Below are 27,514 nucleotides of genomic sequence, written 5' to 3' on the forward strand. Positions count from 1 at the left end.
GGACGCGGGAGCCCAGGGCGCCGCCCGCCGCGGTTGGGGGGCAGGGCCGCGCCGAGCCCGCCGGCTCACCGCCCCGCATCACCCCCCTTCAGAGCCCGGGGCTGCCTTCGTGCCTCCATCTCCTCCCGGCGAGAGCGGTGTCGGGTCCCGTTCCCGGAGCGGGGCAGGGCAGTAACGAGCCCGCCGCGGCCCTTGCTGTAGGCGGACAGGGGCGAGGGCCGGTGACTTGAGGCGAGGGGTCCCTGACTGTCTTTGCCTCCTTTCTGCTGACGGAGAGGCACCGCGGAGGGGGTGAGGGGCCAGCCCGGTCCGGGGGCTGCAGAGGACGCCCTTGTGCCCCGCCAGGTAAGGTGCCAGCTCTCTCCTTTCGCCCGCTCGAACCTGGAGGAGCTGCCAGTCCTTCGCCCTCAGGTGTAGGCTAACAGCTTGTACGAGTCCTAGGGCAGCAGGAAAGTAACAGCACAAATACACACATAGGATACAGCATATAAACGCTGCACACACATAGAGCAGGGAAGGGTGCTGTTGGCTGAATCTTGTGTGTTAAGTGTTGAGTGCAAATTTGTTGTAAAGGTTTGTTTGCTATTTGGTTTTGACCCAGGAGTTACACTTGTCTCTTGGGTGTTTGTAGATGTCTTAAGAACACATTCAATAATGATCAAAGAAATCCCATCCTGTGGGAATTCAACCCTGAGGTTTGACACATAGCTCAGGAATTTTCTGTTCCTCTGCACAGCTACATCACCTTGCAGTCCCAGACACCATGCTCTGCTTCCAGCCACACTGGTTACTCCTTTCCACCCTGGTTTTATATCCCATAAAGGCCAGAATGGAGTTCTGTAGGCCCCTCACCAACAAAAATGTCTCCATCGGTGCTCCAGGTAAAGCCCTACAGCTGAAGTTTCTGCAGTGACCACACAGAGGACAGCCTTGCCAAACACAGTTTAGGAAAGCAGGGAAACATCAAGCTGCTCAGGCTATCTGTAAGCCCACTTCCTAACACTGCACAGTCCTCTGAGCCAGTATGGATGTCAGCACCAACTGGAGTAGATTTAGGATACTGGAGTTAAAAACCCCTCTCCAGGCATTACACTGAGAAGGATTGAGCAAGATTGAGGACTTTGCTTCCACAGCTGAATTCTCAGCTGCTTGAATGAGCAGATAATCAGGGCTGAAGCAGATGATTTCTAACGTGTGGCTTTATTAGCTGTGAACCAGATACTTACTATTGTCTAAGTATCAGAAGCCAGAGGAAGAAAATGAATTAACTCCTTTTACTGGATGTGGCTGAAATTATCCCTATTTAACTGGGCTTTTATTCTTTAGTCATCAAGGATCTTGAGAATACATGCTCCCTGCCAGGATGTGTCACAGATGATACAAAACCCCAGACAGTGGGCCAGGTGGTCTTTAGCAGTCAAATCCATCTCCCTCTGTTGTCAGTCTACATCTAGCCCACTTCCCTTTTCCAGTTAGCTCATACCCATCTGACTGATGCATCTAAGGGACTCCCCACTGAAGGGAAATACCTAACTGCTTTATTGCTTCTTTTATGGGTTTTTCCAGTGGAGGTTGGGGAGGGATGCAAAGAAGGGGGTAAACTCTGAGTCAAAGAAAACAGAGGAGGCTAGGAAAGGAGAGAATATGTGGTACTTGAGCTAACATGGCTTTAAAGTTGCCTTCTGGGTTATGGAGGCATCTGGAAAACGGAAGGCTCCAAAGAATGATTTAAACAGTGAAAAGCAAAAAATCCTTTTCGTGCTTTTTAATCTTAGTTTTACAGATTGCTGAGTCTTGTTTTAAACCCCAGGGAACATGCAGCATGGACAGAAATTTCAGGGTGCTCAAGACTTTCTTAGCAGTCTGGAATGCAGACTGCATCTCCAAGCTTGAGTCTGTTCCTGTTGTGTGTTGTGCAATGAGAAAATCTGCATGAGAGCCTGAAATCTATGTATAACCACCCTAACAGAGACAAACCAAAATGTAATAAAAGCACTCATGTTCTGATGCTTTTGTTTCACAGAATCTTGTCTTTTTCAATCCTCTATTCACTGAGGAACATATTTAATTCTTCTAGCAAATTTTCTTCTGGTCAGGTATTGGCTGAAATTATAAAACTTCAGTTTTCTTGCTACTTGCATTACTCTGATTAGTTTGTGCGGGTGAGTTCCTGCCCTTGATGCATAGGCATCACTTTATTTGAAGGCAATGGAAGCTTTGGCTGCCTTAAGGCTTATGGGTTAAGGCCCTACATCTGTACTGTTGTACGCCACTGTATGACCTAAATGAGATTAGAATAATAAATCCTGATTTATTATGAGGGCTTTATTTAGACATGTTTTGAGTATAAGGTCTGTGTCAGGATTAATAGTGAAATCTAACATGCCCAGGCACAGAGAAAGCCCAACAATGAAAGGACATTTTTTCCCTTGAGAAAACTGGTTCCCAGCCCTCTGTTTGGCTTTTGCCAGAGTTGCTAAATGTTGAATGGCACAAAGACGCCGGATCCCAAAGATGGTGACGTAGTCCTTGACTTGGAGATGATCCCACACCGAGTGAAGGATGGAAGTATCCCATCAGCACTATTTTCCAAGGCTAAGTACTACTCATGCTCTGCAATGTAGTAGCATTCAGAAATACAAGGTTTTCAGAATCCAAAGACAAATGAGAAATTTGGATTTACTGGCTAACTCATCCATCATGTTGAGCAGGCACTAGTTTAGGTGCCTGCCCTGTAGTTAAATCAGATTCCTGAACTTGTTCCAAGGGAATGTCCATTCCTTTCAGGATCCTGGCCACCATCTCTCATCAGGAAATGTGACATCTTACCATGTAATGCACTGAATTGCAATGGCCTGAGTATTAGACACAGAGGGTGTGTGCTTACACCACATAGCTAAATTTCTCTATTCTAATAGCCACATCACTACTAAAGGCTTCAGGGGAATTTGCCTTTCCAGAAAAACATTTAAATTGAAATGAGTGAACTGCAAGCATGTGAGCTGGTATTTCTGCAGAACACAAAATGAAGAAAGAGGAGGTGTAAGTGTTGTGACAAATCCAGGTGAATTAAATCATCATGAATTCTACAGTATCTCTACCTTTTGTCTAATTCGGAGAGTCTGAATACACCCACTCTCTACCGGATAGTTGATGGATCTTGTTCAACAGCAGATTTCTGTCCCACTTGGTTTCTGAGAAGAAATAGCAAGAATTATTTCCTTCAAAATGTTGAGTTTTGTAATTGTAGACCTCATGGAGTGCAGAGCAAAAGAAAATGTTGAACCAGAATACCATCTCCTTTTCTTTTGTTTGGCAAGAGGCCTCCCTATCTGTCAACCTCTCCAGGTGTGTCTCCAGCTGGGGTGGAACAGGATGGAACAGCCTCTCACAATTTTTCAGATAACTTTAGGGAAAAGCAACTTTTGAAGAAGGACAGACTTTAAGGTCCAGGTATGATACTTTACTCAGTATTTGAGGTTTAAACCGTGAGAGACAGGTATTTGTAATAAACACAATCCAAGAAATGGTGAAACCTCAAAAGAATGAAAACCCTGCCAGTGTAACTGAGAACAAACTCTCTGGACTACCACAGTATAAAATCAAAGATGAAGATGGATTGTATCTAACAAAATCTTAAATTACTTTATTTTATTCACTTCCTAGAAGTGCTCTGTTCTGCAGAACCCTTTCTGAAAGACTTTGAACTACACACTAGTGAGAGTCATTCGGCACACAGTGCTTTAGCACACAGTGATTCACTAACAGTCTTGCCAGCAAATTCATTAATTGCAAGTGACATCAAAGATGAGAACTCTAGACCTCTCCGCTCAGGAGCAGTGCAGCAGTTCAACTTGCAGAATCCAGATATTTCATGTTATCTACTTTTGTTCACTTCAAGTCAAATAGCAGTGGGACAGCCTAGCTAAGCAACTTCTTGAGCCCTTGAGCTCCGCTCAAGTTTATTCCTTTGGACAGTGACCCTTAGAAAGAAAACAGTAACACAAACAGATCTCCTGGAATTGCCCAACATCCCTAGACAGCAGCAGGAGCGTGCTGAAGACCAAGCAGTGACTGAACTTCTTAAGCACTGGCGAGCTGCACAGGAAGTTTGGTCTATTAGGAATTTTCTTGTAACGCTGCAATGCAGACTTTCCCAGCCAACCTTTGCCAACCTACTAGCAATGACACACGACTGTGATGCAGTCTGTGGGACCACTGTTCTTTGCCATCCCTTGGCAAGACCTGACCAAGGGAGCCGCAGCTTTCTTCAGCTCCCTACAACATGCTGCCCACAATGTGTGAGTTGGCAATCACATCCACAGAGGCACTATGGGAAACCAGCAGTTTGTTGGGTGGAAATGGATTCCTGCTTCTCTGTACATTCTATAGCATACTTCAGGCATGTGGCAGTCTTAAAATACTGGTGGTTTTGCTGATGGCATGTCATGGAAGCCTTTACCCTCATTTAGCAGGTTAAAGTCTTATAGCACAAGCTGTGAAGAGCTGTTATAGGTCACTGATAAAAAGCAATAGAGTGCTTATGGCCACTGTGGGTTAATGTTAGCCACAAGCATAATCAGAAAGTTTGTGCTGAGAGCAGAGAGGTGGTGTGTAACCCACTGAATTTATTATCGCTGTACCCTGACCTCTAGATAGTTCATGTGTGCACTGGGGTTGCAGAGATCAAGGGATCTGTAAGGCAAGCCTATTAGTAGTAGAACTGGGGAAGGCTAGGAAGAGGTAGGTTTTCCTTATCTGTTAGAAGGAAGTATGTATCAATCTAGGGAAGATGTTTTCCTGATCTGGAAGACGGAGCCTTCTGTAGTATGTATTGAAATATATTTTGTTGTATCTATTCTACTTGTTATCCATATTGTCGAAACTCCGGTCCAGTCCTTTTATCTTCCCCGTCTTTGACCAATGAACGTGATGGCCTGAGTACAGACAGCTTCTCTGACAGACTTGCTTCAGTAACTGCTAGTTTTCCGTCTTCTATCCTGGTATCGAGTCAATTTTACATTTTTTCAGGAAATACGCAGGCTCTAGGAGCAGGTGCTGATTTAAAATTAAGTCCCAGAGTATTTATACTGAAGCCATAAACTTATCCTTCTGTGCAAGCTCTAACATATCTACCTCTGTACATGTATGTGATTTTTAGTTCTTGGACATTTCTTATTGTCTCTCCTCTTTCTCATCATTCACTGTGTGTTCTCTGTATTCCTACATGTAGTCAGATTGACACAGCCACTCGGTGCTGTGTATCACCCTGCTTCTGTAAGCTGTTTATCCAGGATTTCCAAAGCTGACTGCTCCTGGTGAGGGTCTTAAGATCATACCTAGATGCCTTAAGAGAAGTGACCTGATTTACAGTGGCACTAAGAACCCACAGATCCCTTTCCAGTCTATGGGAGCTGAGTTTGCTTAGTGCCTTTAAAATCAAACTGCTTATGTTTCAGTACCTCAACATGGATTTTGGAATATATAATAGCTTTAAGTGTTCAGTGTGGGTGTTTTTAGGGCAGGATGGGCTTCACTTAGAGACCTTTTTAAAGAACTTAGAGATCTTTTAAAAGGACTACGCAAGTTTACATAGGCTGTATTTACATTAATAAGCACAATTATCACTTCTTGTAATCAGTTTACTATAAACAATAGGGAAAAAAAGATAGCAGTGCTCCAGCTGTAACCAAAATATCTTTTAAAAAACTTGTTATTTGATGGTGTATGACGTTATTCATGACCTAGAGATACATGAGGCATTTCCACCATGCTACAAATGTCTAAACCACTCAGTTTCAGTTCTCACTTCTCACCCCTGTGAGTCAAACCTAGCAGCCTGCCATAGCACCTATTAATTTATAGATTTAATCCCAAGGGCACATCTGCACACTTGTGAGAAGGCGTGTCTGGTCAGCTGTTGCCTCAGTGATGGCACAAACAGACAACAACCAAGAAGAAAAGAACCTGTAGCTGCATGTACACCTTGGTGAATTTGGGTATTTAGGGGGTTTTATTTGTTCCTGTATACACCATGTTTGGAAGCCTTGATGTGCCTTTTCTCCCATTCTAATGAAATGCCTTATGTTAGAAGAAAAAGAAGATACTGAATGTGTCAGATTTTCTGTGAAAATTGTGTATTTCCTTATAAACACAAATATTTCTGCAATGCAGAGCTGAACTGTTATAGCTTGTTACGGTGGTTTGATTTTCACGAGTACTTTAAAGTGTTTAAAATTATTCCTAAAGAAATGCAGCTAAATAAAGTACTTGCTAAATGGGAAATAGGAGAAAAAAAATCCTAAAGAGAGACGATGTGGCCGCTACTGGGAAAATGTCAGGTACCTGCTTCTTGTAGAAAATAGAACATTACTTAACTAATTTAAAATCCAGATAGTTTTCCTCAGGAAAAAAATCAGCAGTAAAACGTTCAGGGGCTGGTGGATTTCTTTGTCTCTTAAGGATGGTAAAGATTCGTGCACAAACATCAGCAAAGGGCAGCTTTCTGAGCTGTTCCCTGCCAATTGCTGACAAAGGCAGTCCTAATGAATCATTCTGAATTGTGATCATGTGCTACCAGCCCACAGTGAGCTGCCAAAGAGGAAGTGCAGCTTGTTTTCTTTCATTTTCTTGATTCCTATGCTGTAGGAAGATGAAAGGAGAAGGAGGAGGAGGCAACAGCGGCAGCCAAACTTAATAAATAATTCTGACGATTCCTGATATCAAATGGAGGCCCCTGAGTGGGACCCACTGAAAAATGACACCCTTCCGCCGACCCTGACGCCAGCTGTCCCTCCGTATGTGAAGTTGGGCCTGACCATTGTATATACTGTTTTTTATTCACTGCTTTTTGTGTTCATCTACGTCCAGCTCTGGCTGGTCCTTCACTACAGGCACAAGAGGTTCAGTTACCAAACTGTCTTTCTGTTTCTGTGCTTGTTTTGGGCCTCTCTTAGGACTGTGCTCTTTTCATTTTACTTCAAAGACTTTGTCACAGCAAATTCTCTCAGCCCCTTCATCTTCTGGCTTCTCTATTGCTTCCCAGTCTGCCTCCAGTTTTTCACCCTGACCCTGATGAATCTTTACTTCACACAGGTAAGCAACAGATATTTGGTTGATTAAATGTGACAGAATGGTAAAGCATTGTTACATAAGAATCATCAGAAAAATGTGGTTTCCTAATGTACTTTAGCAATGCAAAAAGCAAATTTCAGTTATTTAGTTGGAAAGTTAAACTTTTGATCTAAATGCAAGTGATTAGTGTTACAATGATACTGGAGCCTGAAATTATCATTGCAAGAATGGCAAATAATAGATCTATTGTCTATTAAATGGGTGTTATTTAATTTAAACATTGGGGGAAAAATGCATAGGAGAGCTTGAAAGCTGGACATCCAAAATGCCGTTCTATTATTATTCTTGTTGTTACTAGACTTCATAAACCTCCTGGCTTAGCAGACCTGACCTCTGTCTGTAGTCAGAATATAATTTCTAATTTTGCTGGCAACCCCCCACCTCAGTTTTTCGTAAGTTGTCTAATGTGTTTGTGAGAGAGATTTCTATTCTGTGTTTCACAGCCAAAACTGTTGATGGAGTCCTACTTCCGACCCAAGTTCCCCTAATGATCTTATTACAAATAGCAGTGACTCTGGACCCCAGTAAGTGCTAAGTACAGAGATACCCCCTCTATTTCAAGGACACTGTGATGTAAAGGTAAATTAGTTGCATAGTGGGGTAAAGGAAATAGTATCTCTGTTTCAGAAAGAGGTCTTGAGACTGTATCTGTACTACAGACAGCTAAGAAGCCTGATGAGTTAGGCTGCACAGCACTCCAGGTTGCTGCAGTTAGACTGGCTGGGAAGTATTTACGGTGAGCTTGGGTATATTGGCACTGGGCTGCAGGATGGGATATTGTCATGCTGAGGCAAGGAAAGGCTGCCAGGCTTGCCTAAAATCTCACAGGAAGCTTGCAGGAGGGCAGGGACTGGATTTTCTATCTCCTCAATCCTACAGCGGTGCCTGGAGCAGGAAGCCAAGCCTGCACTCAGACGACCCTTGGCAAAGTCAGTTTTCCCGGTGCAGGGGTTGTTGGCCAGGAGAGCACCAGCCAGCCCTGGAGCACCCCCAGCAGTGCTCAGGATGCTTTGGGTGTTGCTGTGTGCCCCACTTGGAACCAGTTTGATGCTGGGCCTGTGTGCTTCTGCAGTGCTCCAGGTGTTTAAGACTGCTCTGTAGTGATTACAGGCCTGTCAATTCTGAACAGCCTGACCGGAGAGATCAGGCTGCTTGTGAGAGCTGCCATCACAGAGCTGCAAAAGCAGCAACAGTAAGCATGACAGCTGTAAGAGGATCACTTGAGTTGTAGAGGGTATTAAATACTTAGAACCGCATACACAGTTTTGTGCTTAGGTTTACTTTTCTGGATTCAGTGTCTGAAACACTTGCTAACTCACCCTGCTCCACTCCCTGGGACTTGAGATCAATTAAGGGATTACAGGAATCTTTCATCTACATGCTACTCAAATCCAGCTCAGGCATGTGGTGACCTATGCTTTATCCCACAGTTATTGTGAGAGTCATTTGATAGTGGTGCCGTTCCCCAGGGGCAAACGTCCATCATTGCTGAGTCCATCCCCATCACAGCAGCTGGGACCAAGTCACAGCCTTTGGTCAGATTCTTCCCTCAGACACACGCACAGACACACAGGGCTGCTGTAGAAAGCTGGAGGCAGGATGCAGCATCCTGGCTCTGCACCAAGAGAAGCCCTGAGCACAGAGGGGGCACAGCAGTCTGCACTCTGCATTAGCGTGCCAGCACTCAGGGGTTTAATATTGCGAGTAACTGATTCCTTTCATCTAAGGAAGATATAAAAAGGGAGCATACAGAATGCACACATATGTGCTTTTAACTTATTTTTGGCATTGCTGTCTAATATCATTCAGGAAGTACAAGTCAGTGGCTGGAAACAGAAAAAATGCTAAGGCTATTGGTTCTGCCTTCGAGACAATTTCTGCTTTGTCATGACGAGTCCTCACAATCTTCCTCTGAGCCCCTCTATAAAAGAGTGTAATAGTTACCTGTCTTGAAGAGCTCTTGTGAGGCTTTTGAAACAGTGTTTGCAAGGGACTTTCAGAGTCTGTGATGTGCGTCATAATCTTTAAATTTCGTGGGCCACTGTGGACAGGTATGTTATTAGTATTGTTGTTTGCTTTAGAGCTGGTTGCTCCCAGTGAAATCTCATCTTAAATATCTCCCCAGCCAAAACAAAGCCTTAAGAAATACCATCACATCATTGTACAAATATAATGTAAGACACAGAATAAGTGCACATATTTTTAATTCACTGTTATTAATTCTTTATTTCTAGCCATTAAAAGGTGGTTTGGCTTGAAATTCAGCACCTTCTTGAGACTCCATATTTAATGTGCATCTAGCTTTCCCCAGTAGGCAAGCAAGAACTAGTGTGAAAGGGGTGGGGAGAGAGATTTTTGTTTTCAGTAATGGCTTATAACTTCACAGACCTGTTCAGAAACAACTTTCATTCTTTTTTCTCTAGAAGGCAGGCAAGAAGGGTCTGCAGCTGTCTCTTTGCATGCAAACCATGCTATTTAACTTGTGCTTAGCTAGAGGGAAAGAAGGGACCTATCTATAGTATAGAGACAGAGGACTGGCTGGAAGAGACCTTATGGTTCTCTGGAATTTGCAAGTGTTTATTATCTGCAGTACAGCACCCACCATTTCTAAATGTGGCACTGCTAGGAAAACTTTTAGACATAGATGTGAGAAGAAAAAGTGATTCAAAAAATATTGCAAATCCTCCCGGCCAAGCAAAAAAACTCATTCGGCAAGTGCCTGAGGTCATTTTTCAGAATAATAAGCACCTTTGAATTTGACAGAAAGTTAGCCACAACTATTCTCTTTTTAATAAGTATCCCAAAGCAATGGGAATGCAAATTTCAACTGTATTTTATGTGTAGCAACACAAATAAGCTGTGATGACATCAGCACAGCAGGGACTGTTCCCAGGCTTGAGCATCACCATCAGCAGATACAGCAGAAGGAGCTGTAATGTGTTGGGGCGGGTTGCTGAAGCAGGGGACTTGTGGACGAAAGAGAAGTTACAATCAAAATACTTTTGACTCAGGACAAGGGGTCTTCGGATTAAGAGCCAAGTTCAGGGTCCTTTGCTACAGTCTTGATGCCCTATTTAGGGCAGAATAGAAAGGGTGCTATAGTTAAGGGTTATATGATATTAGGTCCTCTCAGAAACCCCATACTGGAGAAAATACATGTGATTTGTAATGAGAGTGTTGAATTTATTAATGCTGTGTCTGTATTCATTCTCTTCTAAAGAAAAAAGATAATGTGACCTACCCTCTCAGGATAAGCCTGCTTACTTAGAAATCATTAAAATAAAAAGCACTTTTGTAAAACAATAGTATAACACTGGCAAATAAGTGTGTTGTACCAAGCCAGAGCAGCTCCCTGATCCTGATCCATCAGAGAGGGAGCTGAAGTGTGCATTTCCACCTACACAGACCATAAAAACCCCTAGATACCTTTGCCTCACATCTGCAGCTCCCACACGTTTATTTTGCTGCTTGATAAAGCAAAGACTGCAAATCAGCAAATAACGTATTTTCCACTGTAAGTGACTCTAGACAGTGAGGATCCCAGGGCTCAGGCACTCTTTTCTTGATGCCCTGCCTAGCCGCATCTTCCCTGTGCCTAACAAGGGACCACTGAGGTTGAGTCCTCAGGCTTTACAGTCAGTGCTGTGGGTGAAAGTGTGAAGAGGCTCTGGGAAATAAACTAAGAAGTTGCCTTTTTTGGTGTGTGTGAGGGGTGGGCAGAGAAGGGCTTGCTTGACTTTGTCCTGTTTGCTCAGACTTTACATTTCCCTGGGGAACAGAATACAAATGAAGCAGGAGGGGGGCTCGGGTGGAGGGTTACAGTCTCAAAAAACAAGGTCAGGGCCAAAGACCGTGAGCCAGAGGGGATGCTGGAAATCCCAGGCCTCCCCTGTGGCCAGGCACAGCAAACCATTTGGTAGTCTGTAGGTTTAGCCATCAGTTTGGGAACTTCTCCAGGACCTAGGGAACATGGTGCTGAGCTCAAGAACTGTGAGGCTGTATGGGTGGAGAAGGGCTGGTAGGCAAATTTACCTCTCCTTCCTCCTCCTTAACCATCTTCCCTTTTCTCTGGCATCCAGATTGAGAAGCTTACCCTGCCTCCCAGGCAGGGCTGATAAAATCAGGGACTTTCAAACGTACAGAAATTGTACAGAGTAAGACAGTTTAGAGGGGAGTGGGCCATGCTGGAAGTGCCTGGCAGGGCAGGGTAAAACCAGCACAAGGCTTTTGGGAAGGTTACCTGTAACTCAGTGGAACTGGCATATGTGTTAGCTCTGGGAGGAAAATGAAGAGAACTTCTCATCCTCTAATTAGTGGGGATAGCATTTCAAATGTAATACCACCACTGAGAGAGCAGAGCACGCTTTTTATTTAGAAGAAATACTTAATTTTTAGTAGAAATGAATACACGATGTATTATACAGCTTATTATTAATTTAAAGCATGCTTTAGATGTACACAGAACTACACGGGAGTCAACTACAAATGGTGAAGCATCAACAAATATGTTTGGCGTAAAACATTACCCTCAGTATTGGATCTCTAGGAGACAAGTTGCAACTGCAGATTGGCTGGCTATCAGCATCTGACATGAAGAATTAGGTCATTTGACTTAGAAAATAATTTTATAGGAAAGCTACACATGCAAGTTTACTGTGGCTGCCAGCCCCGCAATGGTCCTTGTCCTGTCAGGACTATTTTTACCAATTTACACGACGCTGAGTATGGTAGTGAGTCATGTTGCTCATATGGACAAGTAGGCCTTACAAACCATGTAGAGTTTAGAGAACAGAACAAAAACTTACATATTTTGGGGAATCTGATCCAAATGAAAGAATGAACACGAGAGAGAGAAGGAGGATGATGGGCCTGGGACTGGAAGATATGCAGCAGAGGAAAGGTATATGCACTGATGGTGAGGGGCTCTGGGCCTGCATGAGGTTGTGGCATATTTTCAGCATGCAAAGAGAAGTTTGCATGGAGCATGACAGAGGAAGAGAGGGGCTGTGGTGAAAGGAACTGGGAAGGAAAAGTACACGCTCTGCTTCTTACAGAGATTTTGAAATGAGAACTGGTAAATAGAGATGAACTTCATTCCTGTGCAGAGGGCCAACTTGAGACATATGCAAGCACTTAACACATACGTGAGGCTCTTTGGTAAGGTGGGCTGCAGCTCCAGTAAAAGTGAACTGATCAACCAGCACAAGAGGTACACGGGCGGTTTGTGCCAGCTGTCACATCACTTCGGCTAAATCACAGCATGGACAGAAAATTGCTTCTGTGAGATTTTACTTTTTTTTCCCCTCTGGAAATATGTGACTTGGCTTTGACACCTGTTTCATTGATACTTACAGAGCCAGAGGGGCTCCTGATTTAACTTTCATAATCATAGCTGGAACCCCCTTATGCTCCAGCAGCCTGGCCCTGGCTGCTGCCTTTGCTGCCCAGCAGCTCTGCAGAGCTCTCTGCAGGTGAGCTGCTGATGGACTCCCATGCCATCCTCACTGCTCTTCTGCTGGGACCTGGTAAAATGTCTTTAAGGGCAGCTGTTTACATCAGTTCCTGCAACAGGAATTTTCCCTGGCTGTATGAAGGGCTTTTTGGAGTCCTTTTGTACTGCTGCAGTTTTATATGCCAGACATACACCTCAGGGGAGTGGAGGAGGGAGTGTGAGAATCTCATTTGAGGTTTCCAGTCCTTCGGCATAAACAAGGAGTCAAAACAGGATATTTCTCCTTTAAAGAACAAGCAAAAAGGGAAATATTTTTAAGAAGAAAAACTAAGCCTTTAGACATTAGAAAATTAGCAAGTACTTTCACTGAGTTTTCCGTGTTGCTGTTCATCTTGGGGCTGTCTGAAAGGTCTTTTTAAAAGGTCTGCTTTCTGCTTGCTTTAGTCTATTCTTAGGAATAGCCTGGTTTGCTCTGGTTTGCTGGAAGACTTGCTTAGATGACTCAGATATTGACTGGAAGCTTTCTCAACACTGTTATGGGGAGGGGCCATTGAGCAACCAGTCTCTTGAGCTAAATGACTGTTAAAAGCAAAAAGCTGCACCCACACATGGAAGGTATATTGAGATCAGCTTCTGACATCTTTACTCCCACTGAACAGCCCTTTATTCTGTGACAATCACATTGCTTCCAACAAGGCTACTCATGAACTAAGGTCCCATCAGTATTTAAGCAAGGTTTAAGCAAAGGTGGCAGAACTTGGCCACCCGTATTTCTGTTTAGCAGTGAATTTATAAGAGTGTCCACGTCTAATCTATATAGTATCAATTTTTTATGTGGTGTTCATTTTCTTTCTTAATGGTCATTTTGCTCTCATAAATTTCAGAAGCATTAATTGTCTGGGAGAGGCCCACCAAACATGGAATCACAGTAACAGCTGTTTTGACAATCTTGTACCTGCAGATCCTGCTGGATCTGCAGCAGGAGCATCATGTTTGGCTTTAGCTAAGTTATTGATGGAGCTTTTGCTAGGTAGGACAGCCTTGGGCTCATTTGTGTGGCAGGAACGCTCTGTGAGTGGATCTTTTGGGGGAATCACAGGAGATGGTATTCAGGAACCTGTGAATTTTCTAGGTTTTGTGGACCACCCAGCACAACTCATTGTCCACTGCAAGTTGTTTGTCTTTTGCACAGGCTCTGAACAATTCTGTTCAGTGCTACTCTGGAAAGCTGTCAAAATTAACGGTACAATATGTGTGAGTAAGTGCTACTCAGAACAGGTGAGGATTGTGGAATGGCCCTAAAGACAAGTTTTACTTGTTTAGTTTCACTGAGGTCAGGAATCTGTTCCTTCCTGCTTACCCACAGTGTCTTCCAGAATAAGCAGGGTAGGCAACAAGTCTAGTATAAAAAGCATACAGGAAGTATTTTGAACCCCATCTCTTCTCTAAAAACTGACAGCCCCTCTTTGTGCACCATGGAAACACAGAACATTCACAAGCCTCTTATACCTCTCCTTTCAGTAGCAAGTAAGTAAAACAACATAAAACTTATTCCTAAACCCCTGCGAGAATTCATGATCCAGGAATTTGGAGAATGAATCACAAAAATCTTTTGTGAGGGAAGCTGCCAGAGATATTAACTATTTGAAAACAGTATCAATGGTTGCAGAATATTTTTAGAGATTTTTTTTTCCCCAACTTTTCAATTTTATTCTTGGCTCTTATTTTTCTAGGGCCTGCTGAAAAGCTCAGTGTTCTCTGCTGGTTCAGCTAGTGCTAAGCAGGCTGATGCGTCACAAAAATAATTTCCATGTCAAGGCAGCTGTTTATGGTGAATAGGAGTTAAATGACAAGTTGTTCCAGGACTGCTGGAACAAGTGAAGCCTGATTTTCTCCAGGTCTATGTCTCATGCTTGACTTTGAGCTGTTTCCATAACTGGGGCATATCTTACGACACTTTGCTATGCAGACTCTCTCATATTGGATGATGTGTGGGATCATTATGCAGGGTTCTCCTCACAGAGGTCATATATCAGACGCATTTATGGGGTTCCTTACTTCTGTTAGGTCACTAATTTTAGGAGGGTCATAAAGAATCATGTCTTTGATTTTAAGATTAGTGGGGGAACAGATAAACAGAGTGACAGGCAGACACATACGTAGTGATCATGTAAGGCCTGTTTCCTTGGGAAAGGATGATAATCATAGAAATACTATGCAAGCTATACTAAAGGGCATGCAAAACCAAGTGAAATAGATAAGGCAAGATAACTTGAGGGTAAAACAATTAGGAAACAACTCAGAAAAAGTCATACAGCATGTTTTTTGGTAATACTAGCAATCAGTGTGCTTCAGTGTTGGTTTAAATGAACGTTTGTAAACTGAGTGTGTTCAGAAACCACATTACCTTATGAAAAAGCTGTGATGCTTCCCTGTAATTTTTTAAATAAATAAGATATAAAATATGCTAAAATATTTTAGTGTGATTTCTGATGGTTAAACGCTCATGACTGATAATAAATACTTAGCTACATTGCAGAAAACATGTCAGTATTTTTTCTTTTCTGTTACAGCAAGGTTATTATTGGGCCTAAGCTATCTCTCTCTAAAAATTCATATTGCTGTATAGTGAACAGACAGTCAGCAGAAGCCAAATATACCTCAGAGTAAATAAATTATTTTGGTTCTCCATGGCATCCTTTTGGCAATGTAACATGGATACAATATACATATATCCAATTTCAGTCCAGGGTACTATGAATGGCTCGTCATGGAAACAGAGCATCTGACCCAATAAGCCTGTATGAGCTGCTCTAGGGGAGAAACATGTACTGTTAGGTCATGTAAGAGCCTAATAATTACTTGCCTCTATGGTTATAGTGGCATTGGTCCTTTTGTGAATACTGGTATAAAGAGCCTTATTTCCAAGCCAAAGTAAGTGAAAATAATGATGTAGACAATTTGTGTACAAGGACATTGTGATCACCTGCTGAGTGGTTTTAATACTTTGCTTAGAGCTTGCCTGCCACAGATAAGCAATAAATGCAAATCTGTTATGTAATGAAACCTATCATTATATTTCTTGTGACCTGTGAGACAGGATTCCTGCAGAGCAGAGTCTTTCTTTACTTACATATATGTTTGATGCAATATTTTTCTGTTTTGCAGGTCATTTTCAAAGCTAAGTCAAAATATTCCCCAGAGCTACTGAAATACAGGTAAGAACTATGCAAACATTTAATGTAAAGAAAAGTAGCCATGCTTTTTGAGAAACACTACATCTTTTATCATTTGTGGTGCTCATATCTCAGCTATTCATATTTATATATCAGTGTTTTATGATGATGGTTCTGAGGCCAGCTTCTTCTTATGACATTTAGAAGTCTCTGTCATTTCCCAACACAAGCACCATTTTTAAACCTTCACATATCTCAAAGGCAAATATTTCAAATGCAAGCACAGAAAGCACTCACCCTGATGATTTGTTTACAAGTTAACATTTGTATTGCTAGGTGAATTCAGATCCCATGCTTTGGTAAAGGTAGCAGAGGGATGTATTTATTCTGACAGGAATGAGTGGGACTGGGTATGTATTAATTTTTGAGTCCAGTGGTAATAAAAGACTCAAAAGTTTTGGGAAGATGAAAGCTGTGAAGGGAAAGAACTACAGAGAATGGGTTGAACTTGATGTGTTTTGGAGCTCACAGATAACCTCCCCTAAATCCACAGGCTTGAGATAAAGCTAGCTTTGCATTTAGGTGGAGAGATTTGTTTGTGATCTTACTGAGCAGGAGGAATTGTCAAGAACTACTTGAAAGCTCCCCAAAGGGCAGTAATGTGCAGAAAGCTGAGGAAGAGATCAATAAATTAATGTTTATTGTGGCAATGCCTAAAAGCCTCGGTCGGGCAATGTTGTTTAGGTGGGGGCTGGAGAAAGAGAGATTGTCTCCATTCTAAAGAAAGAATTTACGACCTGAATTCAGGCTAGAAAAAGAGTAGTTTGAAACTGAAGTCTGACCTGTTACTTGCTGACTAACAGAACACAGTACTGTATCAACAGGTCAAATATTAACACTGTTCTTACCCTGGAAAGTTTGTTATCCAGTTGGGGTTTGATACAACTGGGGAGGCGATCATCTGGAGCAAGTGCTTCAGACACCATGTTTGGTAGAATGGGAGTACAGTCAGAGCAGGCCTGGGCTGGGCTGTCCTTGGGCTGGTGAGGGTATGGAACACGCAGGGTGTGATGGCTGACTGAGGGTTGTGGACTCCACGCTGAACTGCAGCTCATGCAGAAATGGTTGGAATGGGAACAGAGAGGCTGCATCTATTTTGGTGGCCTCAGGAATGCTTTCAAGTTAGTGGGTCTTTGTGTGTACCTTGGCTACATCCCAAACCACAAGGGGCAAGAGCTGGATGCTCCCAGGTAAACACAGTGGCATACAAATACATTCACCTCCCTTTGTGCTCTGGTTTCTGTGGGAAGGAAATCCAGGAGTATGGGATGAGAAACAAGCACGGCACACACCAGCCAGGTCCCCAGCCAGCCCCCAGTGCAAGTGTGCCTGCCCCTGATGGTACGCATAGGCAAGAGGAACATAGAGGACAGCTTTGCACAAAGCCCGGGCAGCAGGTCAGGGTTGTATAGGGCAGGTCTGTGAACATGTCCCTGGATGACTTTAGAGGTGAGAGGTAGAAGCGTTGAACCGCATCTGTTACTGATGTTTGTGGCAAGACTTTATTCCTGAAAACTGCTTGAAAATTTCTTTCTTTAAGCAAAGCGAGCTTGTGATATTTAGTCAATGCCTCTGAAATTACTACATTAGCACCTTGCATGTAGCTCTTGAAGTGTTTTTGTTCCAAAACACTTGTGTATTGTGACTGGAATTACTCATGCACAGACTACCCTTCCCACAGCAGCTCCATGTCCACCCTGACTCTTGCCTACTTCATTTCTAACACGAATCACTCTTGGATCTGGATTAGCCTTTTCTCTCTTACTCAGCTATGTTGGTACAGGACTTTGGTAGTATTTTGTTTTAATATCAAGATATCTCAGCATGAATGTGGTTAGCCTGTGTAAAAGAGCCATATAAATAAATCTGACCTCGTTTCCTATCTTATACAGGGCAATTGAAGTGGTATAGTATGTGCACACCCACAGCTGAGGTCCTGAATCTTAACTGTAACAGGCTAATGAAATATCATAGAATCACAGAGTGGTTCGAGTTGGAAGGGACCTTTAAAGATCATCTAGTCCAACCGCTGTCCCCTGGGCAGGGACACCTTGCATTAGATCAAGTTGCTCAAATCCTGATGGAGAGATGGGTGATGGATGTTAGAAAGATGGATGGCATTCAGACAGGGGCTGGAGTCTACACTTACTGAATTTGATCTTTCTTCATTGCTGAATGTTCTCTTTGATTTTTTCCCCCCATTTTCTTTAATAAGTGTCAGACCTTATTGCCTGTTATTGACACTTCTGCAATAGGTAATGGCAACATAAACAAGGCAACAGAGAGGCAGGACTGCGGTTCTATGTATTGGCACAGGTCTCAGAAATCAGAATAATTTCAGATAGGAAAAAAAAGATAAAATCCTGTCAGAGAGCTTAAGCAAACTTTAATCAGCACAGCCTTCACATGATATTAGTCGCTGTGGCAAAAAATCTTAAGGTGAAGCCTGAGCCAGTCCAACTTCATATTTAAACAGTCCTTCTGCACATCTCCCTGGGCTTGGGGATTTCTTACAGTCACTGGGTTTGGATAAGGCTTGCTGTGCTGTGTGTGCCTGCCTTGTTACACACAAGCCTCAGACACTGTATGGTTTTGAAGGAAGCCATGTACAAAATGCAGTAGTTTCAGACAGATTTTCCTGTTAAACAAGGCAAAACTTACTGCATTCATCTGAAGTTTGATTTTAAGCTCAGAGAAACATTTAGGGGTGCATCCAGCCTGGCACAGAAAGAACAGAACACCCTGGCACGTGCCTTCCCTGGACAAGCCAGATTACACACAGCTCCTTTCAAGGGACTAGCCCCAAAATGGGGATTAAGCACAATAGGCTTTTGAACAGTCGCTGGTGCAATCTGGAAACACTTTTCCTGCCCTACTTTTCTATTTTTTAAAAAACCCCATATACTTATTCATGCCTCGTAGGTGCTCTTGTAGTTGAGATGTAAGGATACATTCTGCTTTAAGTGAGTTAAGAATGCTTTCTGCAGCTGCAGAGACCCTAAAACTGCCCTGAGAGACACAGCCTACATCTCCATCAATGCTTATTCAGAAATTCATCAACAGTGCTTCTATTGTCAAAACAGGCAGCCGTTTCCTCAGCCACATCATGTTAATAAGGGGGATGGAAGATCATTATGTGAAGAGCTGCACAACTGACTGGCCATGACAGCTCACCCTGGCACGTATGGGACTGTGTGGGCATGAGAGCATGACAGTGCTTTTTTTTTTTTTTCTAAACTCCATCAAGGAGGTGTCTGGCCTGGAAGCCTCTAAGCCTTGCTGGTTACAAGACAGCATCAAGGGCTTGCAGGCTGTGCTGAATCAGAAGGTCCCTCTGACTAAGATGAAGAAAAAGAGAACATGTTCCTCAAGCAGGCTGAATGTAAGAGGATACCTTTCTTTGTAAGCCCAAACGCCACAGGAATATTTTACCTGCACTACAGCAGGGAAGCAGAGATGAGACTATTAAATAGATTTTGGGAGGGGGAGAAAAGGAAGACACATAACCGCCACTTAAAGACTTTTAAGATATTAATAAAAGCTGTAAATGTACCACCACTCCAACTGGGAATGGCGTTCTCCAGGGGAAGCCACATGAGAGAGGAGCTTCAGGTCTGCAGTGCTTCCAGCGTTAGACTGTGAGGTTTAAAGGAACTACCCCTAGCTGCTTATCCTAAAAACAGAGCCCTGCCCTGGAAGGTTAAGAATGAGTCTTCCCGGAGAGAGAATTTATGTGACTGGCAAGGAAAAGACAGCATCCTCGCTCAGATATAGCTGAAAAGAAGGGCACTGATTCACAAACAGGGACTTGTAGGCTTTCAGTTTTCCCTGTTACACATTTAAAACATCTCCAAGGTATACCACTTCCTTTCATGCCCTCTGAAAAGAAGCCAGCTATGCTTCAGCTTTGTAGCCGCATTGATGCTGTCCCAAAAGGATATGAATGTGTGAAAAAAAAAGATCATCACTGAGTAAAGTATTTTTAAACAATCAGGATTGGATTCCTCAGGGACAGTCTAGATGTTTGTTGTCAGCCAAATTCAAAGTTCCCAGCAGTCATGAAAAGCTGTGGCCAAACCCTCTTGTTCAGTGACTGCAGATTATGACCCCTATCAGTAATTGCCTTGGTCAGCAATGATAATGAAGTAAGTAAACACCTGAAATGGAAATATGCCTTTTTTTGGTTTTGTTTTTTTTTTTTAAGTGAAAAGATTCACAGCTGTGTGTAGGAGTAAAGAGGAATTATAAGCAGCTTTACTTGAGTATGTGGTATACTTACATTGCAGGTATCATTGCTGGGTAGGTTGGATAAAACATATGGAGAAAACCAGCCCAGCTCTTGGGCTTCTGTCTGTCACATTTCTGTTCCAGCTTTGTTCCTGTGGTTGTGCAAATGAACCTTTTTTCCTGGCACAGATGGCAAAATGCCAACCCTGAGTCAATATGCCTAGTTAAATTTCTTGATGTTTCTTTCAAGAGGTTGCCCGTGACCAAGTTATTTAGGAAAAGGGACAGAGAAATATGCTGGGAAACCAGTAACTCAGAGACTTTTCCTACTGTTAGAGATTTCCCTAAATTATTATGAAATCTGATGGCAAACAGCAGCAGTCAGTGATGTTTCTTATGACAGTGGTGGTGTAGTAAAACCAAGGTCAAAACCAGCCCATTCCAGGAAACTCAACCTTTTGCAATGTTTCTCCTGTCAATGAGTAGTCAGAGGGTTTGTGCATGCTCTAATAAAGTACACGTGGATTTTAAGTAGTTTTTAAGAATTGTGGTGTTGTATTTCTGCTGCAGTCAGTCTTCCATGTTTTGCTGCTCGACATTAGTTTCTTTACTTCCAGCTTCTTGTGTAACTGTGAAAACAGGTTTGAAATGAGCTGAATTAATCTCTCGAGCAATCTGGAGCACTTTGATTTGGGCTCGGGTGTCTGGTAACTGTCAGCTGTGGCAGCCCAACGTGTGCAGCTTTCATTGCTCAGAGGGCAACTTCCATCTCATGACTGACACTTGCTGAACAATGTTGCTAAAACTGTTTTCTCCTCACTCTCCCAGGTTGCCCCTCTACCTGGCTTCTCTTTTCATAAGTCTCCTCTTCCTCTTGGTGAATTTAACATGTGCAGTATTGGTGAGGACACAGAATTCTGAGAGAAAAGTCATTGTCTCTGTCCGGGTGGCAATTAATGACACGCTGTTTGTGCTGTGCGCTGTTTCACTCTCCATCTGCCTGTATAAGATTTCCAAGATGTCCTTAGCCAACATTTACTTGGAGTCCAAGGTAAGGTACATTTTCAGTTCTTTTCAAGTACCTTCTGAGAGACAAGGGCTGTATGAGGCAAAGCCCCATGGTTCTTTAGATTCCCTGAGAGCTGGAGGCCTTAAACTTCACAGCTTGCGCTTGGCTGGCCATCCTGCTCAATATATGAATTAAATACTAATTCCCAAACCAAGGATTCTTTTGACTACCACCAGTGACCCCAAAATACATATTTTTGAGACAGAGTTTGCAAAACTTACTGGCTGGAGTTTCTCACAGATGTTTTTCAAGTGGATACTGCTTTCTCCAGATCCCTATCTGAACACCACTTCATTTCAGTACTGCTACATAGTCTATACTTTGTGATCCTTCAACATGTCAAATTATTGATTAAGTTAAATGTTTAAGGTAGCAGCATGCCGAAGATAAGCGAGACAGTGGAATCTCCCTTTACACATTTGCATACAGTCCTATAGGTGATGAGAATGTGTTTTAAAGGCATTATAAATTCAGCCAAGTTGGAAGAAGGGGAAAAAAGTCATATTACTCTACAAAATATTCTTTGAAGAAATACTATTAAATTTACGCTTTTGACACATTCAGTGGTCAAGGCGCTGGGTGACATCATGTAAACCCTCAGTGTTTATTGTAAAATTAGTGAAGGTGTTTTGTATTTATAAATAACGAAACAGGGCTTTCAGAGGTCCTTGTATTTGCAGTAAATTGTTAAATCCTAAAATAAATTATTAGTTTAACCAATAGCACATTACCTTTACTACAACAAACCTTTCAAAAACGTAAATTTCAGCTGCTACTTAGAAAATCTTATAATAAAATTCCTCCCTCTGTTTACTTAATGAGATGAAAGGAGTATTTTTCTTATTTAATCAAATCTGGCCATACTGCACAACAACTGAAAGTTCATGACTTAAGAGAAGATTTAAAAAAACAGCTTAGTTTGTTTTGTTTCTTTCAAGCTTGTCACTTGCTGACCAAAGGGCATGGGCAATGGATTATTTTTACTAGTAAGAAAAGTTTTTCTACTGCTGCAAATCACAGAAGCGTAAATCTGTGTAACAAAGCAGTGTTAACCAAAGGGAGGCTTTGGTAGATTGTTCCGTTTCCTCCTCCTGCAGGAAACCTGATTTTCTTTACTTCAAGCTATTTCACAAAACCCAAACAAACTCGTAAAATTATTGCAGGCAGAAAGGGACAGGACACGTAGCTGATGAAAGTTTGAATGTGGAAATGAGAATTAAAGAGTGCTTTGCTCTTTTCTGTTGACCCGAACTGGGAGTTCCTCTGGGGACTTTCAGTAGGATTCGACTACACGCACCTAGGGATACAGATGGCTGGATGGAGCTGGCAGTGGAAACATCCTGGCTTAATCTGCTACTGTTGTGCTGAAAAAGCAAGCTGCAGAAGAAAAATCCATTCTCTACAGCAATATGATAGAAGCAGCTTTGGAGATAATGCATGCTATGTAGATAGGCATTGGTACTGGCAGCCTTTCATTTGCATCTCCCATCTGCTGGCGTGTATCTTCTGACCACGTGTGAAAGCACGCTCACCTCCATGACCTGGCTTAGGGCACCAGCCTGGTGCTCTGCACCAAGGCTATGGCAGCACCAAGGTGGTGCACAGCCCTGCCGTTGGGCCAGTTCTGTGCTGGCCAGAAGCATCATGTAGTGGGACGTGCTAGAAACTCGGGGCTCCCTCTCTTTTCTTAGGGGCCTGTGGCTGAAAAAATTCCTCTGGCTTTACTTTTACTGTGAGCTCTCCCTTCCCCAAGCCTCTAAGTATATTTGACTAGAAGCAAAACCAGGACACTTTTATCTCCTTTTTTGTATTTGGTGGGATTGAAGTTTGTTAAATGTCTAACATATTTAACTATTAACTACTAAAGAATGACAGCTATGTAGAGAATTCTATAGAGGGAAATACCAACCCCATTCTGCTCTTCACTTCTTGCTATCCCCACTCTGTAAAAGCCACAGAGCTGGGATATGGTATGTGCCAGTCAGCAGCTTCTCTCTGCGCTCTCACTCTCAGTTTCCATGACAGCATCACTGACTTGCTAGTACTGAAGCAGAATGGAGAAGAACCTAGCAAACATTTCCTCTTTGTGGCATTTCCTGCTTGCTGGCCTTGCCACAGCTTTCATCACTGCCTACTATGTATCTGGTTTCAATTCCCATATAGAGGCAGGCTCTTGGCTCACTCCTGATGTAGCTGTAGGTTATGGCCCAGTGAATGGTGGTAATTCCAGCATGTTGTAAGCAGGAATTCAGTCAGAGACGTTGGCTGTACTGAGGATTTTGTAATACCCCTGAGCCTGGTTGTTCCCTGAATCAGTATTACTTTGCTGGGAAAACAGGCAAGCTAGTTTTCTGCAAGCTTTTCTGGCTTCTCCCTGAGCTTCTCTTGACTGGCACTCACTAGGGTGCAGACTGAGGAGCTGGGTTGACAGAGCCACAGAATCCATAGCCACCAGCGTGGGTGAGCAGCAGAGGGCCCCTGGTAGTCTCCTGAAGGTCAGGGATTCAGGACATGGTGACTAGGTGATTATCCCTGATACTTCCCTAGCCATTCTGTTGTCTCTGCTCTACCTGCTACAGTGCTTGGAACCTCCTTGGCTGCAAACCTGGAAGCAGTGTGAGCAGAGGGAATAGGTTGTAGACCTTCCTGTCTCCCACACTGGCTTAAAAGTTCCCACGAGGGGAGGGACAACTTCCCCTTTAGCCTCTCTCTTCCACAGATGAGAGGAGCTCATCCTGGTGGTGCGGATCTCTGCCAGGAGAGGGAGAGGGCAGGGCTAGTAAAGTGAAGATTGCAAGGCATTTTACTCCTCTAAAAGCACACAAAGCTTTAACCCATTTTTCCTCCTTTCACTATGAAAAGCACTATTCCAGAGCCAACTGCACAGAATTTACTTTGAGCTTCCTTCAAAGCCAGTCCCATTTACGCACATGCTCCTGCCTCTGTGATCAGACTCACACTGATCCCTGTAGCCATGACTCCCGGATTCCTTCCTTTCTGGCTGCTGCAGCTCCTGTGCTGGCATCTCAGAGCCCCACAGTGCCCCTCCCCACTTACCACAGTGGTCAGGCATCTCACTTGATCCTCACACTGGATTAAGCTCTTTCCCCTGCTCTGTCCATTTTTTTTCCCTGGGGTTTAGGAACTGTTGTGATTTTGCACTCTGTAGTCTCATTCCTCACCTTGTGCCCCAGCTCCCACTCACAGGCCATCCTGCCATGGTCACTCTGCCCATAGGCAGTGCTTCTACTTTGTCTCCGCTGTGTTGACATTAGGTAAGGCAGGATGTTCTGTTCCTGTCTGCGCTGTGTTGAACTGCTGACTGTTACAATCTGCTCTGTACTTAGGAAATAGGCACAGAGCAAGCAGTTGTAAAAAGGTGCAAGGTTGCATCAGGGCAGCTAGCCAGCATCTTATACAGGATGCTCTGTAGCTAATGCACAGCTGAAAGCTGAATTCTCTTGCTCCATCTGGTACCAAGTGTAGTTCTTAGGTGTTTTCAGTGTTCTGAAAATAGCATTTGTACAATAATTTGTAGGAATTAGTCACAGCCCATCTTGGTAAGGGATGCAACTGCTACCATTGCCTGGAAACCACTGTACAGGAATGTACGTAGTGTAGGGTATACTGATCAAAGAAAGAAAGAGAAAGTCAGTTGCATTAGACAGAGTAGCATGAAGTCCATACAAAGCAATGTGCTTCTCAACTCCCCTTATGAATTACAACCTGCGCTTAAATCTCTTCCAGGGCTCATCCGTCTGTCAGGTGACAAGTATAGGAGTGACTGTTATACTACTTTATACCTCACGAGCCTGTTACAACTTGTTCATCTTATCGTTTTCCCAAACCAAGAAAGTCAATTCTTTTGATTACGATTGGTACAACGTATCAGATCAGGCAAGTATGAAAATATTTGCTAATGAGAAAAACTCATTCTGTATATGATGGCTTATTTCCTAAGTGCTATGACAAGAGGAATTAAGATATTAAAATCCTAGTCTTTTTTCTTTTATTCAATGAACTAAGATTGTTTTGCTCCAGGAATACAAATTTATGGTAATTTTAGCATAAGGAAGAAAACAAAACTCCTCAGTGTTAAAAGAAAGAAATAACCACTAGAAATTTTTTTTAAAAAGTCTATCTTTTATTTACTATGATTTTACTGTTAAACAAAAAAGCGCCTTTTATCAAAAAAAGGCAGGTGTTTTGTCCATTAGAAGGAATGTACTGTACCTGGAGAAGCAGAAATACAGTAATTGATTCCTCTGAAATGCTCATTTCTGAAGTCATCATCAAATCCCCCATTACTATCCAGGGCTGTGGAGTTATTTACCTTAATTCTGTCATTAGCATGATAACTTCTGTAGTTTGAGGATAAGACTAAGATTCTTCCCAACCTTTAATTGCAAGTGACAATTCAGACTGAAAACTAACAGTGATAAAAACACTAAAGGATATAGCAGGGAATTCTTTCTTGGATTTTATGAAATTTGGGCATCCAGCCCCTTTCTCTGCTTTGAAGCATGTAGCCAGCTCCCAGCAGTTTTCGAGCTCTGTCAAGGCTAGGCATAATGGCTGGTGTGGGTCTGGACCATGAGTATATTTTGTTTGTCCTGAAAATCCCAGACACTTGACATGTCCCCACCCTCTCAGCAGGCACCTGCAGACCACAGGCAGTGTTCCCAGCTACACAGGGGCCAAGGTGGCCAAGCAAACCTGGAGCCATTAACAATTTTCTGTTGAGCAGTAGATAAAACTGTAAATAGGAAGTAGGTAACCAGTAAGGTAGGATTGCCCAGGGGACCTCATTATGAGTTAGTTGAGTAGGGTCTGTCAAGGGACCACTAATCAACCCTGCTGCGGTGTGGAGGAGTGCAGCTAGGTGTTGCCACTCCGTGTAATTGTAACATGTAGGCTTAGGCAGAAGGACACTAGGTTGAGACTCACCTCCTGAATCAAACATTTTCCCTCTTGTTGTTGGGGCCTGGAGTGTTGCTGCTGCTCCTGCTGACCCCTTGCAGGGGGCACCTCTTGTGCTGACTTCTACAGTCTGGAGTAACAGGGGCTGGAACTTTACAGCCAGAATATTTGGTCCCGTTTCCCCCCGGGAAAGGCAGAGGTTGTTCGTAGGGAGCTCGCCGCAATGCTTTAGACCTTAGGTCACTGCCACTGATTTCTGAACATCTGATCTGACTTGTGACATTTGGGTTGCCTGCATTTCGGGATAAATGATTTGAGCCATACGTAAAGGGCCTGGAACTAAGGAGCAGGTACTCAGTTTGGTACCAGAATCAAAAGTCACTTTTAAACCTACAGCCCAATGTTTGTACTGTGGTACTGCCTCAGATCACCTGTCAGAAACATTACCCTTTTTCTCTTCTGTACAAAACATATGAAAGGACAGGATTTGCCCTCTGCAACTATGATGAATGGTGAAAATTCAAAGCTATTGCTATAGGAGCATCATGGTTATTCAAGCTAACAATGTGCACCAGCTTGAAGGGATACAAGCCTAAATTTTAAAAAGCCAGATTGCCAGCAGTGCCTGGCAAGATAGCAGGAGGAAGAAAGGGAGAAGGAAAGGGAAGTCATGTACCCAACAAGACAGCATATTGATTTTTTTTTTTAATAGGTCTTTAATCATTAGCCAGATTAGTCTAGCTTTACTGAGTGGAATTTCTGGCCATGTTGTAAAGCATTTCATCCACTTAAATACAGATCCTCATAAGAAGACATGTTGCCTCCAGCACCTTTAAATGAGCTGCTATCTTTAAACACTTTTCTCTCTGACTCTTCAACAGGCAGATCTGAAATGTCAGCTGGGAGATGCAGGTTACATAGTGTTCGGAGTGGTCCTTTTCATCTGGGAGCTCTTGCCTACTTCCTTGGTTGTGTATTTCTTCCGTGTCCGGAACCCTACAAAAGATCTAGTAAGTGGAATTTGTTAGTGTATTTGATAGTGTAATGTCCAGGCAGGTCTGGAGGGCTCAGCTTCTGAAGGAGCTCTTGCTTCTTTACATTTTGACTTCTCTTTCTTCAATGTAACTTTGGCAGAATAAAAGCAACCCAAACTCCCCACTTCCTTATACTAACACCTCATGAAAGAAACTCATATTTACCAAGAAGGAAGACAAGGTGTTTCTCAGGCGGTTTACCTTAAAAATCAGGAACCTCCTTAAATTTAAGGACATCTTCCATTTGAGTTTATAGGACTTTGCTGGAGTCAGTGGAAAAGGAGTTTGTTATCCAAACTTGGGATCTTTCATCACATAGCAGTGAAAACGATTGTGTGCTAACTGTTCAACAGCATGTATGAAGTAGTAGAGTGAATTCTTTCAGTCCTGCACCCATTGGATTGTTTCCATGTCAAAGACCAACAGCCATAATAAGCACTTG

The 27,514-nt window shown here is 43.0% G+C and overlaps 1 protein-coding gene across 1 annotated transcript in view; it reads left to right on the forward strand.

Annotated features, from left to right (window-relative positions):
* Positions 1 to 65: 65 nt before the first annotated feature.
* Positions 66 to 27,514, forward strand: part of GPR137B (G protein-coupled receptor 137B) — a 35,331-nt gene continuing 7,882 nt past the window's right edge. Inside the window, exons 1-6 of the mRNA XM_026844322.1 lie at positions 66 to 345; positions 6,649 to 7,095; positions 15,755 to 15,804; positions 20,878 to 21,100; positions 24,866 to 25,015; positions 26,920 to 27,048. Of these exons, the coding sequence (XP_026700123.1) occupies positions 6,727 to 7,095; positions 15,755 to 15,804; positions 20,878 to 21,100; positions 24,866 to 25,015; positions 26,920 to 27,048 (921 nt within the window). The 5' untranslated portion in view covers positions 66 to 345; positions 6,649 to 6,726. The remainder of the gene's footprint in view (positions 346 to 6,648; positions 7,096 to 15,754; positions 15,805 to 20,877; positions 21,101 to 24,865; positions 25,016 to 26,919; positions 27,049 to 27,514) is intronic.

Source organism: Athene cunicularia, assembly GCF_003259725.1.
Source record: "Athene cunicularia isolate RWA chromosome 3 unlocalized genomic scaffold, athCun1 chr3_part1, whole genome shotgun sequence".
NCBI lineage: Eukaryota > Metazoa > Chordata > Aves > Strigiformes > Strigidae > Athene > Athene cunicularia.